At 45.9% G+C, this 15462-nt stretch overlaps 1 protein-coding gene across 1 annotated transcript in view; it reads left to right on the top strand.

Moving 5' to 3' along the window:
- The window catches only part of chd3 (chromodomain helicase DNA binding protein 3), a 67360-nt gene extending 53546 nt beyond the window's left edge, over positions 1 to 13814 (top strand). The window contains 8 exon segments of the mRNA XM_056300031.1: positions 788 to 898; positions 1011 to 1142; positions 2793 to 2901; positions 3704 to 3836; positions 6115 to 6310; positions 9607 to 9770; positions 10185 to 10311; positions 13143 to 13814. Of these exon segments, the coding sequence (XP_056156006.1) occupies positions 788 to 898; positions 1011 to 1142; positions 2793 to 2901; positions 3704 to 3836; positions 6115 to 6310; positions 9607 to 9770; positions 10185 to 10311; positions 13143 to 13408 (1238 nt within the window). The 3' untranslated portion in view covers positions 13409 to 13814.
- Positions 13815 to 15462: the final 1648 nt, after the last annotated feature.

Here is a 15462-nt window from a genome sequence, read left to right as displayed (position 1 = left end):
CGGCGTTGGCCATCAGACCCCTGGAGCTTGTTCAGAAAGCTGCAGCTTGTCTGGTGTTCAACTGCCCTAAGTTCTCCCACACAACTCCCCTTCTCATGTCCCTACACTGGCTCCCAGTAGCTGCTCGCATCCAGTTTAAGACTCTGGTGCTAGCCTACAGGGCAGTGAAAGGAACAGCTCCTTCCTGTCTCCAGGCCATGGTCAAGCCCTACATCCCCGCCCGACCACTTCGCTCTGCTGCCTCAGGATGCCTGGTTGCCACATCGCTCAGAGGCCCCTGCTGCTGATCGACCCAGTCATGGCTCTTTTCTGTCCTGGCCCCACAGTGGTGGAATCTTTCGGTGCAGGTTGAAAACTCACCTCTTCAAGAACTACTACCCTGTTACTTGCTCTTAGCACTTATTGTATTCAATCTTTTAAAAAAAAAATCTCTTTCTTGCGCTTTTACTGTAACACTGGTTTTGCTCTTAGATGCTTGTTTAGATGTAATGTCATGTAATTGGCTCAATGATTCCTCCCTCTCCACCTCAAGCTGATGTGTGGCGAGCGTACTGGTGCAAAATGGCTGCCGTGCATCACCCAGGTGGGTGGCTATCCAAATAAAACTGACTTGACTTTCTCAGTTTCGTCAAGTCTAAAGTCATCAAATATGTGACTTGAGTCTGACTTGAGTCCAAGTCATGTGACTCGAGTCCGCAACATTGACAAACAGAGGAAACTGTGATATGAAGAAATGCAGGTGTCCGCTGATAATTTGAGTAATCGTTGAATGTGTCTCTCTTTGCAGATGGAGAGAAGGTGGGAGAAGAGAAAGAAAAGGAAAAAAGAGAGTCAACGCCTGCCCTGACCGAAGCAACTGACGCGAAGGAGAGGACAGAGATGACCGACGTGAAGAAGGGTAAGATTTAACTTATTGTTCTCTCCATTTCATGTTGAACTCCTGCGGGGAAAACAGGAGTATTTCCCATTTTTGGTCTAGTGATATGTTTGTGTGTCTTTTCTGACCACAGAGGAGGTCAAAGGTGAGAAAGATGTCGGAAAAGAGGTCAAAGTAGCCAAGGAGGAGGCAGCCAAGGGCAACGGGAGACCTCCCGGTGAGCGACCACGCTTCATGTTCAACATCGCTGACGGCGGCTTTACCGGTGAGCCAACCCGTTTCCTGTCCATACAGAAATGAGAAATGTGTAGGAAGTCTTTCCAGTCTCTTTGAGATTTGATATTTATATGCACTTTTAAGTTTCCATGTTGATAATGATAACGATACCAACACGGGGATCATTGGTTCGAATCCCTGTGTTACCTCCGGTTTGGTCGGGCGTCCCTACGGACACAAATGGCCATGTCTGCGGGTGGGAAGCCAGATGTGGGTATTTGTCCTGGTCGCTGCACTAGCGCTTCCTCTGGTCTGTCAGGGCACCTGTTCAGGGGGAGGGGGGGAATAGCGTGATCCTCCCACGTGCTACGTCCCCCTGGTGAAACTCCTCACTGTCAAGTGAAAAGAAGCAGCTGGTGATTCCACATGTATCAGAGGAGGCATGTGGTAGTCTGCAGCCCTCCCCGGATCGGCATAGGGGCTGGAGCAGTGACCAGGACAGCTCGGAAGAGTGGGGTAATTGTCTGGATACAACTGGGGCGGAAAAGGGGGAAAATCCAAAAAAATAATAAAAATAATGATAACGAAAAAATACATCTTATTAAGAAGCACTTTTCAAGAAACTCGGACACTTTACAAATAGAATATGGTAAAAAAGCAAGTTAAGATTAAAAGACAGGATTAGAGATGTGAACAGATTTGAAAAGGTGCATTTCAAGTGTTTAAAGTTTAGGTCGTGTTCAACTGGCTGCATCAGAATCACAAGACTTCCATGAAGAAGTTGTTTTCTCAAACACTAAACCAGGAACTGGATTAGCAGTGGTCCAAAACCCCGGTCTAATGTTTTACAAAACACAGAACTTCAACTTGAATATTGTCCAGTTATTGAGAAATATCGTCCGTGTTGAATGAATATTGTCAATTTCAGATGGAATGTTTTGCTAAAACAGAATTTGAACTTGAATCCTGTCTTCTTGGTAGAATTATGATTTAGTCTTGACTTCTTTTTTTTTTGCTTTTTCTAGCTTGACTCTAGCTCTCCGTCTTGAACTTTTCTCATTTTGTGTTGTTTTCCTACTTACTAAACTGAATCTGTCTTTTCCAAGTGGGCGAATATCGTTCAAAACTGGATAAATGATTCATGTCGTATCAAAAGATTTGCCCTTCTTTTCCTTTTGATGAAAATATACTTCCTCTGTTGATTTAGTTGAAAATCTATTGACTCCAAACCTCAAACACATAATATTCAGAAGTCCCTGCTTTACAAAATATTCTGTATTTTTTAACTGTAATTTAGTTGCAACACTGTATCATAAATTGCTCATACCAGTGAGAAGTTGTTTTGAATTATGTTTCGGTTACTTTTATACCCGACAGAAATGATAAAGACATTGCATCTGAGTGTCATGTAACACAAAAGCTAAATATTTTGTCTAATCTGACATACAAAGGCTGACACATAAGTGCAAAAATTGTGACCAAAAGAATTAATGGGAACTGTGTTGTGAACTTTTATCCTTTTCCATGGAAAATTATCAGCTCCACTTTGAAAAATGAAATCAATTCATGTTCTGCAAACCTCGTTTTGAGATGAGGAAGTTGATATTAGTCGGTGTTAGTTGAGCTAGCGCATTCTGAAGCTAGGTCTCACGCTTGTTATGCTAACAGTAGCTCACCGTGTCTTGGCCTCGGCCCACAGAGCTCCACACTCTCTGGCAAAACGAGGAGAGGGCCGCCATCTCTTCTGGAAAGATGAACGAGATCTGGCACCGCCGACACGACTTCTGGCTGCTGGCGGGAATCGTGCTGTATCCTTGACGGCTGTTGGCCAGGCAATGACCCCAGGCTGTTTGTTTTCCCATCAGTGGTTGAGGCCTGGTGTAATAAAGTCAATAAGTCAGCTAGACCTCAGTAAACAGTCAACTTTAGCAACTGGAGGGCTTTATAGTCGAATAGTAGTATTTAGCTGAGACGGCAGGTTGGTCTGTCTAGAATTTGAATTAGGGCCGTGTCATGTCATGCTGCCTAGAAAGTCACTTTTGCAGACTTGTGCTTGAGGTTTGCTCTGTTTAGGTAAATGAAATGTAAAACTTTGTCCCAATGCAGCTTGAGCCGTCACAGTCATAGAAAACTACTACTCTTCTTTTGGGAGCTGTCTGACTCCACATTCCACTAAAATGTGAAAAAGATGCTGTAGTCAGACTTTTTCAACATATTTTGGAATAACCTAAATTAGAATTTAGTTTCAAATACTTGTCCTACTAAGGGTGTATCTGAATCATTGTACGAGGCATTCAGACAGCCTTCAGAGGTGCATGAAATACTACTCATATTTATATATTTTCCCCATATTTCAAAAGGTGTTACCTTGCTAAAGTAATTTGTACCAATCTGGACTAATTTTAGGTAATTTGCCTGAATCTGGTCTAAATTCAGGATGCAACTGAAATATATTTGTTTAGCTTGTTGTCAAGTTCACATAGCTTTTTTTTTATTGTGAAAAAAAAACCAAAAAAAAAAAAACCATCCAGAAACTGTTTAAACAAATAACTGTGCACTCTCTGTGCAGCTTCTATGCTATATTGCTGTGTGACCCTTGACCTTTGGCAGGCATGGGTACGCACGGTGGCAGGACATCCAGAACGACCCCCAGTTTGCCATCGTCAACGAGCCTTTTAAGTCGCAGGCGAACAAGGGCAACTTCCTGGAGATGAAGAATAAATTCCTGGCCCGGCGTTTTAAGGTAAAACCACCACTTCAACCTGACTTATAGATGGGTGCTGAATGATGCTCTCAAGTTTTAATACCTGCATCTTATTTTTGTAGCTTCACCTTCATGCAGATTCTGCTACTTCTCTATTTTGCTACCTATGTTAAAGTATAGGCTGCCCATTTGGGTAATTAATTATAATTTTCTATTTCGTTTTCACCTCCAAATACATGGTTTAGATCGGTGGTACTCAGTCCGCGGCTCAGTGATGACTATATTGCGCCCCTTTAAGTCTCCAATTTTGTGTTTTGTAATGCTTTTTAACCAAATATTTGAGACACTTGCAGCAGTAACGTTCTTGTTCTTCTGATGATGATTTTGCAGTAGACTAGATGCATCAAAGCCAAATTGTTGCCCTCCACAGGTCATCAACTCCAATTGAATGAGATAAATCCCCCCCCCCTTTCCCCCAGTTGTATCTGGCCAATTACCCCACTCTTCTGAGCCGTCCCAGTCGCTGCTCCACCCCCTCTGCCGTGTCGGGGAGGGCTGAAGACTACCACATGTCTCCTCTGATACATGTGGAGTCGCCAGCTGTTTCTTTTCACCTGACAGTGAGGAGTTTCACCAAGGGAACGTAGCGCGGGGGAGGATCACACTATTCCCCCCCCCGAACAGGCGCCCTGGCCGACCAGAGGAGGCGCTAGTGCAGCGACCAAGACACATACCCACATCCAGCTTCCCACCCGCAGATACGGCCAATTGTGTCTGTAGGGACACCCGACCAAGCTGGAGTAATATGGGGATTCAAACCGGCGATCCCCGTGTTGGTAGGCAACGGAATAGACCGCTACGCCACCCAGACGCCCCGTGAGCTAAATCCTTATATAGAGTCTGGTGCGATGGAGAACATTACAGTTCTTGGGGGAATAACAGTTCTTGTTGTTTCACAAATGTTCCACGCTGAGTATTGATTTCAGTGAATGATCTGTAACTCCCAATGTCTGATGGCCCTGCTGCATGAGAATTCTCCCTGTCTGATAGTTGATGCATAATTCACATTTCCAGGTGTAACACTAATAATCAAATTGCCCAATAAAAGCAACGTATGACCCTACGGAGGTTGGGGGAGGAGGCATATTTTTGTAATGTAGCTCTTTCCAAAAAAGGAAAAAGAAAATATTGTCAGTGTGGCTTCTGAGTTGGTCAAGATAATTGGGTTAGATTAGATTTGTTGAAACATATCTGAAAATCGTGTTCAGTTGCCCCATGAGACACCATTGTAAAGCTGAGTCCAGCAATACTCCCGTGTCCAAAATCTCCAAAATATAGCCGGTGAGTAAAATGATGTCATGCTGATATCAGCAATGGCAAAAACTATGAAAATAAGATCCAGGTTGTAAAAAAAAACGGGGTCTTATTCATCCTTTACGCTGTCCTATGCAGAATAAAAGGGATTAGGGTGCAAATCCTTTTTTTCACAGCGTCGAGGATCACCTGACTTGTTTGATGGTTGGATGACAGCTGCCCCTAGACACAGATATTGGCTGGATGGTATTGCTGACTGCTGCATTTCTGAAATGGCACTCATCCTGTTTTTGACTGGCTCACATGTTTCAGATCCTGCCCTCAACATCCTCATTTACCTCCTTCTCTCGCTTTCTCTCTCAGTTGTCATCTCGCTTGCTAAAATTTAAGCAAATTTGTCAGCGGCACCCAGCAGAACATGGCTCAGTTCAGACACACAAACATCCAAAAAGGCATTCGATGAACAGCCCGAGGAACGCAAGAATGCTGTTTTCATATGGAATAGAATATAAATAACCTTTTTGATTACACCTTTCCACACATAGACGGGCACGTACATAGATGTACACATTCACACAGTTGAATAAATGTACAATTGAATCCCTGTGCTGGCCTGACATGCTCATATTTCTGTTCTTGTGCCAAGCAAGACATTGATGCATTAGTCGTATTTAAGAGGAGAGCCCTTCTCAAACACAAGGCAGGGGGAGGAATGATACAAAGGATAGATGGAGGAAGATAAAATAAAGCCTACAGGAAGGATGTCTGTCTTTCTCTCTGTCTGTCTGTCTCTGTCTGTCTCTGTCTGTCTCTCTGTCTGTCTGTTTCTCTCTCTCTCTCTCTCTCTCTTTTGCTCTCTCTCTGAGTGCAGCATACATATGTAAACAAACTATTCTTGGTGCTGTCCTGTCTCTCCCTACTGACTTTCTCTCTCCATTTTCTGTCCTCCATCATGACTACACACACACACACACACACACACACACATCACCCGGCGATGCAGCTGTTGGAGCAGGCATTGGTGATTGAGGAGCAGTTAAGGCGAGCGGCCTACCTGAACATGACCCAGGACCCCAGCCACCCGGCCATGGCGCTCAACGCCCATTTCGCCGAGGTGGAGTGCCTGGCCGAGTCGCACCAGCACCTCAGCAAAGAGTCGCTGGCCGGCAACAAGCCAGCCAATGCCGTCCTGCACAAGGGTAAGGGGGGGGTTTGGGGCTCGAATTTTGGTGGTGGTGATAGGGGGAAATTCTCATGTGGGATTTTTGTGTGTGTACGTGTGTGTATGCGTGCATGTGTGCTCTTGAAGTGTTTGGGGGGCATTGAGTTGACATTTTGTATGAACACATCCGGATGTCATCTGTGTTGCATGCTGTGCATTTGTGTTAGTGTCTATTGTGTATGTAAAGAGAGAGAGAGAGAGAGAGAGGAACAAAGAGAGGTGCAGAGAGATGAAATAAGACAGAGACAGACATGTTAAAGCAAAGAGAGAGTGAGAGAGAGAGAGCGCTGGATAAAAACAGACAATGATGGATCGACAGAGTGTGTGTGTGTGTGTGTGTGTGTGTGTGTGTGTGTGTGTGTGTGTGTGTGTGTGAAAGAGAGAGATACAGATCATAACACACCTCTCTGATGTTGTTGTGTTGAGTAAGCCTTTTCCTGCATCGGGGCCCAAATCGCTGTGCCAGGAGCTGACTTTTCAGAAAGCCACAAAGATAAGCTTACACTCCAAACATTTCCTCACTTGCTGCCTGGCATGTCTGTCCATGTTTATATCGCTCTCTGACAAACGCATAACGCACCCAGTACCCTCCTGTTCGACTCTGTGTCAACTGTCTTTGTCTGCAGGTAGACCGTCGCGTTAATACCACCAAAGATGAGTGGGTTAATTCCCTCCAGGGAGGGGGAGGGGGGAGCACCCGCACCCCATCTAAAGAGGGGGGGTGCACCCATCTAAAATTATATGCTCACTTCCCTTAAGGACTGCTGGATAATAACGTCCACCAGATAGTGTTAGGTTTACATTTGGGAGATGGTCCTATAACTGTGGATGGCGGCGGTGGGTGGGTGGGGGGTCCCGGGTTCAAGTCCCCTGGAAATGCGACCGATGCGGCCCTGTAACTGTTGATGCCTACCTCGTTCATTCACCTCAAGTCGCTGGGAATGAGAGCATCAAGCATTTGAGATGAAATACTATACGCTGTAATTAGACGCTAATCTCCTGCAGGGGTTTGAAGAGGAACAAACTAAAGAACTGAGAAGAGGAAGAGAGAGAAAAAAAGAGGCAGAGCAGTCGTTTCTCTGTAGAATTAAAAGGGAGCCGCTTGGGTTTGTCGGTTAAAACTTGGCAATGGAAAAACTTGAAGAACCGAATCCCTGCTATTCCTAAACATGAAATATAATGACACATTTACTATTTAGAAAGGGCGTCTAGTCATCAGTCTGTGTTTTAATTGAGTAGAATGAAGAGTGATAGTAAAGCATAACACGAAGTGATGAAGTCGATGGGCGAGTAAATCCTTGTCACTTTTAATAGATAACAATCCTAGTCCTCATTTCAGCATGAATGAAGCCTGGAAATTGAGGAGCCGTGTTTCCCAACACGAATAAAGACTGTGAATCAGTCAAAACATATACAAACAGTCTGAATGCAGAATAAACCATAAGATTTATTTATTTAGATATTTTTTTTCTCCCCAATTGTATTCAGTCAATTACCCCACTCTTCCGAGCCGTCCCGGTCACCGCTCCACCCCCTCTGCCGATCCGGGGAGGGCTGCAGACTACCACATGCCTCCTCTGATACATGTAGAGTCGCCAGCTGCTTCTTTTCACCTGACAGTGAGGAGTTTCGCCAGGGGGATGCAGCATGTGGGAGGATCATGCTATTCCCCCCAGTTCCCGCTCCCCCCTGAACAGGCGGCTGACCAGCTAACCAGAGGAGGCGCTAGTGCAGCGACCAGGACACATACCCACATCCGGCTTCCCACCCGCAGACACAGCCAATTGTGTCTGTAGGGGCGCCCGACCAAGGCGGAGGTAACACAGGGATTCGAACCAGCGATCCCCGTGTTGGTAGGCAACAGAATGTAATTTTTGCCTCAAAGTGCGGGACACCATCTCAGTATGTGGGACATGGAACAAAGGGCGAAAATGCCGTGCAAAAAACCCAAGTTCCTGCAGGACGGCTGGTCAACCTGCTGGTCAGACAGTCTGCTCTGTGTGTACTTAAGATTACATCTGGCCTCAACACAATCAGCAGTGTGTAGGTAGGTGTGAGGGCTCTATGATGCAGTGGACGGTCGATTGGACTTCTAGACGACCCCCAAGAGAGGTCACCCGAAGCTTGTGGGTTTGAGACCGATCAGAGTTTATGAAAAGAAAACCTTTTTGCGCCACTGCGTGCTTCAAATCATGTGCGTGTTCAAAACAATGGATAATGTCAGAAGAGCTCCTTTCAGACGTCTGGATCAGGGCAGTCTGCGTCCGAAGTTTTCCTCTTAGCTTTCCCGAACCAACGTTCCAAAGTCTACACCCACTTTCTGCTGCGATTGGCCTGCTGTTCTGAGGTGTGAAAGTGGGCGTGGTTTCAAGCGGTCATCCAATTCTGTTGTGTGCATTCCTCGCACGACTATTTCCTCTGCCGCCGCCTTCGTGTCGACCACTATGAACCATCTAAAACTATTATCCGCATTCATTTGACTCTTTGTTTCAAAGACTTCCTGTTTATAATCCCACCCCCTCTCTGTGACGGACAGCTCCTGGCCTCACGCTGGACTTCAGCCACTCAAAAGAAATATGAATGACTTTGCCGTTCAGAATGGTTGGATAATGAGTTGCATAAACGATTTCATTTGTTGAACAATTCAATAATTATTTGACTGAGCCCCAAAACCAAAGAGCCTAGGATTGTACCTGTCAAACTACCCTTCAAATATCCCCCATTTTTTTTACCCCGTGCCCCAATCACAATGTTAGAGACATTTTGTCATGGGGGTTTGATTTAGAAAAATACCAAATCAGATCCAAGTCAGAGACGAGATGCAAACTGCTGTTACCGCTACCCATCTGGCTTTTCCTCCCATGCTGGCACTGTCAATAAGGCAAATGACCTCTTGAAAATAATGAGCAGGAGGTTTGTCCCCAAATGGAAAAATCTTATTTCGGTCTTTTCTGTGTTTATTTATGTTATGTGAGAATTTAGATGAACGTTTCATTGTGAAACTAAAGGCCCCGAGGGCAGCCAGCATTGGCAGTTGACTGTTGATTCCTGCCAATAGAGAGGCATGTGTGCTCCAATCTGAAAATAAACTTTAAAAAAGACAACCGGGGCTCAGACCAGAACTCCTTTCATAAAAAATACCTCTCGCAACCAGGTCAACACCCTTCCCACCAGTGAAGGGAGCAAAAGGTAAAAGGATGTATTGTCCGGTAAAGGCTAACAAAACGAAGAGGAGTTTTTTTTTTTCTTTGTTGTTTGTTGTTGTAACGGCAGTGTTGAACCAGCTGGAGGAGCTGCTGAGTGACATGAAGGCGGACGTGACCAGGCTACCGGCCACTCTGTCCAGAGTCCCGCCCATCGCCGCCCGCCTCCAGATGTCTGAGAGGAGCATCCTCAGCCGGCTAGCCAGCAAGGGCACTGAGACGCACACCCCCCTGGTAGGCAGTCTGCTTTAAACACGCCACACACACACACACACGCGCACACACACACACACACACACACACACACACACACACACACACACACACACACACACACTCAAGCTCAAACCTGCCAAGCTGGCTGGCTGCAGAGAGTGGAAAAATAATGGATGGAATCCGGCCAAAAGGAAAGACTTTCCCATTATCTTGTCAGCCATCTGCACCTGCATCGGTACTCCGCCGTCGCTCAGCTCACTTTGTGTGTTGCTATTTTTTTCACTGGCGAACGCTGGTTTGTTTTATTCTCAATATGTGAAGGATCATATTTCACATGAGCACCGCTAAATGATCATGCAGATCTTATGATTGGTATTCAAAAAGACAAAAAAAAAAAAGGACAAAACTTTTTAATTCTCTTGCTTTGTGCAGCCCATTCCTCCAGGACCCTATGCCACCCCTCAGAACTACGGCGCCCCTTTTACCCCGGCCCCGCCCAGTGCCCTCCACATGGGAGGGGCCAACTACAGTCAGATGCCCCCCGGATCTTTCATATCAGGTCAGTGTGCACGGCAGCTATTCACAGTGACATGTCTGCATTGAAAGCACGGCTGCCAGAGTGGCCAGAAGTTTCCTATTATTTTCTGTCCTCTGCCAGCTGCACTATTTTGGCATGTTGCTCTGTGTGTGTGTGTGTGTGTGTGTGTGTGTGTGTGTGTGCGTGTCAGTCTGTCTGTGTGTGGGTTTTTTTGTGTGTGAGTGTATGTAGTTCATTGCTTTCAGAGAATTTTGACTGTCCAGAATGGAAAATATTTGAGATTGTGCCACAGGTTCTAATGGACATTATATATCTTACTAATTTTTGTGTTGTTTTTTTTTCTCGCTAAGCTAGACAAATATAAATGTTAGTCTGTAGGTCAACAAGCGTTGCAGTTGTGTTGTTAAACCCGGCGGAGAGCAGATCACTCGGTTTGATTTTCATCGAGTGTGGCAAGTTGACGCTATCGGGAGAGTCTGGACCTGAATTCTTTGGCAACTTGCGCCCGATGGTGGACAAAACCTATCCTTGATTTGGTTCCCATTTTAAAAGATATCCCCCCCTGTGGAATTCCTTCTTTATATGGTCATTTTGCTGCGAGCGTTTCTGGAATACGTTCAGCGAGGAAATAAATGGTTGTTTGGGTTTATCAAAAGGAGTGCTGACTCTGAGAATAAAGGAGATGTTTTGTTAATATTTCAGTGTTACGGTCGAGATACTGCTTGTGAGAAAAAAACTCTGGCAGCAGGACAGAATTACTGTACTGATCCTGAGAACGGTGTTTTCTTAACCCTCTAAATTAAATTTTAATCCCTCCTATAGGCACAACATAACCCTACCTGCTACCTTATAAAAAGTATGCTATGCTGTATTCTGTGCTAAGTAGCACTTAGCATAGAAATTATTAGACCTCTCTTTTTTTTTCTTTTTTTTAATGCTTCAGCCCCGGGTTGTGAAACCCCGATGATCCAGAAAGGAGTTGATATCTGAAAAAACCATCTGTGGCAGACTTTCTGATGTGGCTGCCAGAAAGACACCTGAAATAGACATTCCCCAAATCAAACATAAAATGAACCATATGTCTATATTAAGGCATTTTCATCTCTTAACATGTCTAACCTCAAAACCTCGAAACTCTACTCTGCAATAATGACACATTGTGCAACAGTAAATCTACAGTCTGGAGCTCTATCAAAAATGTCTCCGGAGAATTTCTCACTTTTTTTTTTTCCTTCAGCGTGTTTATTTTCCCATTGTGAGGCCCTATCACTGATTAAGCTAAGTGTTTTATTTAATCAGAAATTTATCAAAAAATCTCCGTCTTTCTGTTTTGGACCGGTTCTGCGGCCACTATAGTGTGCAGTCCGTCGGAGCGCTGGAAGTTGGTGAATTTATTTTCTCATAATTAGTTCGGTAATGGCATATGCTCACCAGACACCCTCCCTACTCGGCATGTGTGTTCGTGTTAGGAGACGTTTAGATAGCAGAGATGAGGCAGAGATAACAGTTAAAACCTGATATTCCCAGCTGGTATTGCCCCCCGCCCCCGCCCCCCGCCATACCCCACAACACCCAGCTCTCTCTCCGTTCGTCCCGCGTCTGCCTCGTACTCGGTACATCTTGATTTATGTAATTGTAGACTGAAACATCTGTCAAAGGCATTGCATTTTAGGGAGCTGAGGCCTTCCTCTGAAAATGTCATTATGCTGAGCCCGTCTGTGTCTGGCCGTGCCAAGAAAACATTCGGACCAGAGGACTTTGTACCAAGGTATTTTGAGAGGGACGGAAACCGCAGAGGAGCTTGGTTGTGTAAACGTTGTGTTGCGACTTGTGAACCGGCCGAGGGCTTTGCAGAGCATTTGTTAGCATTCAGAAATGGCTGCCTTGCTCCGTGGGTGTCGCGGGGGCCTGAGCGCCGCGCCGCCGACAGCAGTCTGAACCGAGTCAAACAAAAACCTGAACTCCGGCGGGGTGCAAGTATTCAGAGAATGGGGCCACATTTTGTGGTCCTGATTAGGGTTGCAGCGGTTCCTGACCATTTTAGAGTTCTCTAAAGAGAATGAAAAGAGAGAGAGAGAGAGAGAGAGAGAGAGAGAGAGAGAGAGAGAGAGAGAGAGAGAGAAATGGACAGAGTTAAAACAACACAATCTTGCAATTTTGTGACCTCCTAGCCTCCCTCCATCAATAGCCCTCTCCTGAGACAAGCTCCCATCTCACCCCAACTCTGAGTACACAAAACATGTCCAAAAATACTCATGTCCTCCGTGATACTTTCTTGCCACAGAAATGCTACTATAGCTGCACACTTTGAAATTCACAGAAAATGTAATGAGCCATGCAAAACTCATACTGAGAATTTTTTTTCCTGTGCCATCTGAGTGTGCAGATTTGACAGATTTGAACCGTACCCAGAGGTGATACCTCAGTACTGGCTTACTATCCTGAATTGCCTTGTGGGAAACCTGCTTCTGATGTGTCACCATTACCACCATGACACCTCCAGGAAAACCTCTCCACATGTAGATGGCTACATAGATGGAGACTCTTCACCAAGGACGTGTTACTCTATAGACTCTCCCCACACCTTTAATGCCGGGGTGGCGTAAGCGAGTAGGGAGACCGCCCTTCGACGGGAATACCCGAGTTCGACCACCCATGTTTCAGCGAGTATCTGCCCTGCTGGTGTGTCCTTTGACCTTCCTGCAGAGAGATGGTGGTGGTGGTTCGGGGGGGGGTCAGCGGGTTCAAGCGAAAAAAGAGACAATGTCCCCCTACAGGGGAGTAAAATATCACATTATCCTCCTCCCTCCCCGAGTCTCCACTACAGTCTGCCACTTATCTGCCCCCCACAGAGGCTGCTGCTGCTGCTGGGGCTGCTGGGGGAGCCGCCGGAGGGTACGCCGCCGCCGCCGCCACCGGTGCTTTCCAGAAGACCAAGGAGCACGATGTGATGCAGAGGCAGCGAGTGGTGGACCTGTGGAAGGACGGCAAGTCGGAGGGGTCTATCGGGCAGGAGCTGAGGATGCCTAAATCCACCGTGCACAGCATCATTGTCAAGTACCGCCTCAGCAACACGGTGGAGAACCTGCCGCGCAATGGCCGGCCAAAGAAACACTGAGGAGAGAGATGGATGAATGGATGGCTGGATGGAGGCAGTGACCAATAACCTACAGAGGTGGAGAGAAGAGAGTACAATGTCCTCATATTAAAAATAACAAAACAAAATGGAGACTGAAGATGGAAGAGAGGTGACGACATTTGTAGGAAAACGTGAATGTATGAGGAGGAGGTGGAAGGCGAAAGTGGGACCAAAGGACACGGTGCTTTAAGAGGGGGGAAAAAAAAGCACAGACACTGCTGGAGAGAGGGAGAGAGAGAGTGGGAGACGGAGAAAACGTGATCTGAGCTGAGCAGAGAGAAGCGAGGGAACATTAGAAGTGAAGCGTGTGTTGGAGTAGTGGAGGGAGGAGGGGAGAAGGGGAGCCGAAAAAGTGGAAGGAGGTGGCGGTGCTTTGATCCATCAAATAAAAAACGAGCAATCAACTGAAAGGGAGAGAGGGGGAGGCAGGCATGGAGTCCAGAACGGAGAAGGGAGAGGTGAAAAGCTGCTTTTCTGAGATCGGGCTTTTAATGAAGCCCGGGGAGATAATGAGGCCGAGTTAGAAAGAGACAGACAGACAGAGAGTGAGACAGAGAGATGACCTGTCTTGCTTTAACAGCTAAATACTTGAACACAACAGCGACACGGAGACGGAGCGCTATCTGAAAAAGGCCCAAAAATCTGACTTCTAAGGAGAAAAGATGTTGGCGGAGCAGCAATGGAGTGAGTGAGCGTAGCAGAAGAGAAAGAGAGGGGGGAAAAAAAACATCAAGCATGTTAATGCAATCAAGAGGAAAAAGGGGTTCAGGAATTCCGATATTAAGGCTGAAACAGAGAAAACTGCAAAGACGGCCGGGTTTATTTTTACTTGTTGAAGCACTCCTTGCAAAGTTTTTTTTTTGGTTTTGTTGCATTGTATGTCTTAAAGCTAACGCCGTGGCCAGGAGCCTGCACGTGCAGCGGCTGCAGAAGCAGAATTGGTTTTCCGTCGTTACAAATTCAAAAATGAGGAGTCGGAGGGGTCAGGGCCTCGCCGTCCAGACCAGATACAGTCTGTGTCCACTGAATAATCACTTATGAGCCAAGTGCTAAAAGAGAAATAAAATAAGAGCCTAAGGGGATGAAATAGGAGACAGATTTTTCGTCTGCTTTCGGAATACATCAGCCAAACTTCTCCGCATTCTTTTTCCACACACACGCAGCGTGTGCATGCGCGCACGCACACACACACTCTGTCCACCAACTGAACAAGCCTTTCCCTTAGCTACGACCCTGCCCTCCCTCATTCCTCCACTCCTCCTCCTCCTCCTCCTCCACTGCTTTCCCTCTAGCTCTCTATCTCTGTCTCTCCTGCATTCTGACACACACTCCAGACCTCACACGCACACACTCATGCACACACACACACACGCACGCACACGCGCACACACACATGCACTGCCTGAAAACCTGCAAAGACCTCCATTTATCTGCTCAGTACAAGCAGCTGAAACCTAAACTCAAGTTGAAAGGGGGATAATTTTAGAAAAAGGACTGAAAAGACTGAAAGAAAAAGATTAAAATAAAGATCGAAAGAAAAAGGGAGGAACGAAAGGAAGAAAAGACTGAGAGGGAGATTGAGATAAAGAAAAATAAAGGTTGAAAGCAATTATTGCTGGAGGAAAGAGAGGAAGATTGAAAAAAAGAGACTGAAAGGAAGAGAGGAATACTACATTGAAGACTGAAAAAGAATGAAAAGAGAGACAGTAAGAAAAGACATTTTTGAAATGTAATATATTACTTCCTGTGGACTTTTTGCCATGGCATTCCAAAGCCCAACCAAGCATAAAGATGCACATCTAGAGAGACTGGACTGGTTTTGTTGTTTGTTTTCCCACCTCGACCAGTCGGCCTGAGCAGGGCCAAGACATGGACTGATATGTACTGTATTACAAGGAATATTTACTGTAGGACCTTTACGTGTGTGTATGTGTGTGTGTGTGTGTGTGTGTGTGTGTGTGTGTTGTGGGGGGGTCACTTAAAGGAGCATCACTCACCTTGAGATTGTACTTTTGCTATTTTATATGAGGCAT

The sequence above is a fragment of the Lampris incognitus genome, chromosome 20 (assembly GCF_029633865.1).
Source record: "Lampris incognitus isolate fLamInc1 chromosome 20, fLamInc1.hap2, whole genome shotgun sequence".
NCBI classification, from domain to species: domain Eukaryota; kingdom Metazoa; phylum Chordata; class Actinopteri; order Lampriformes; family Lampridae; genus Lampris; species Lampris incognitus.
This window is presented reverse-complemented; position numbering and strand designations above follow the sequence as displayed.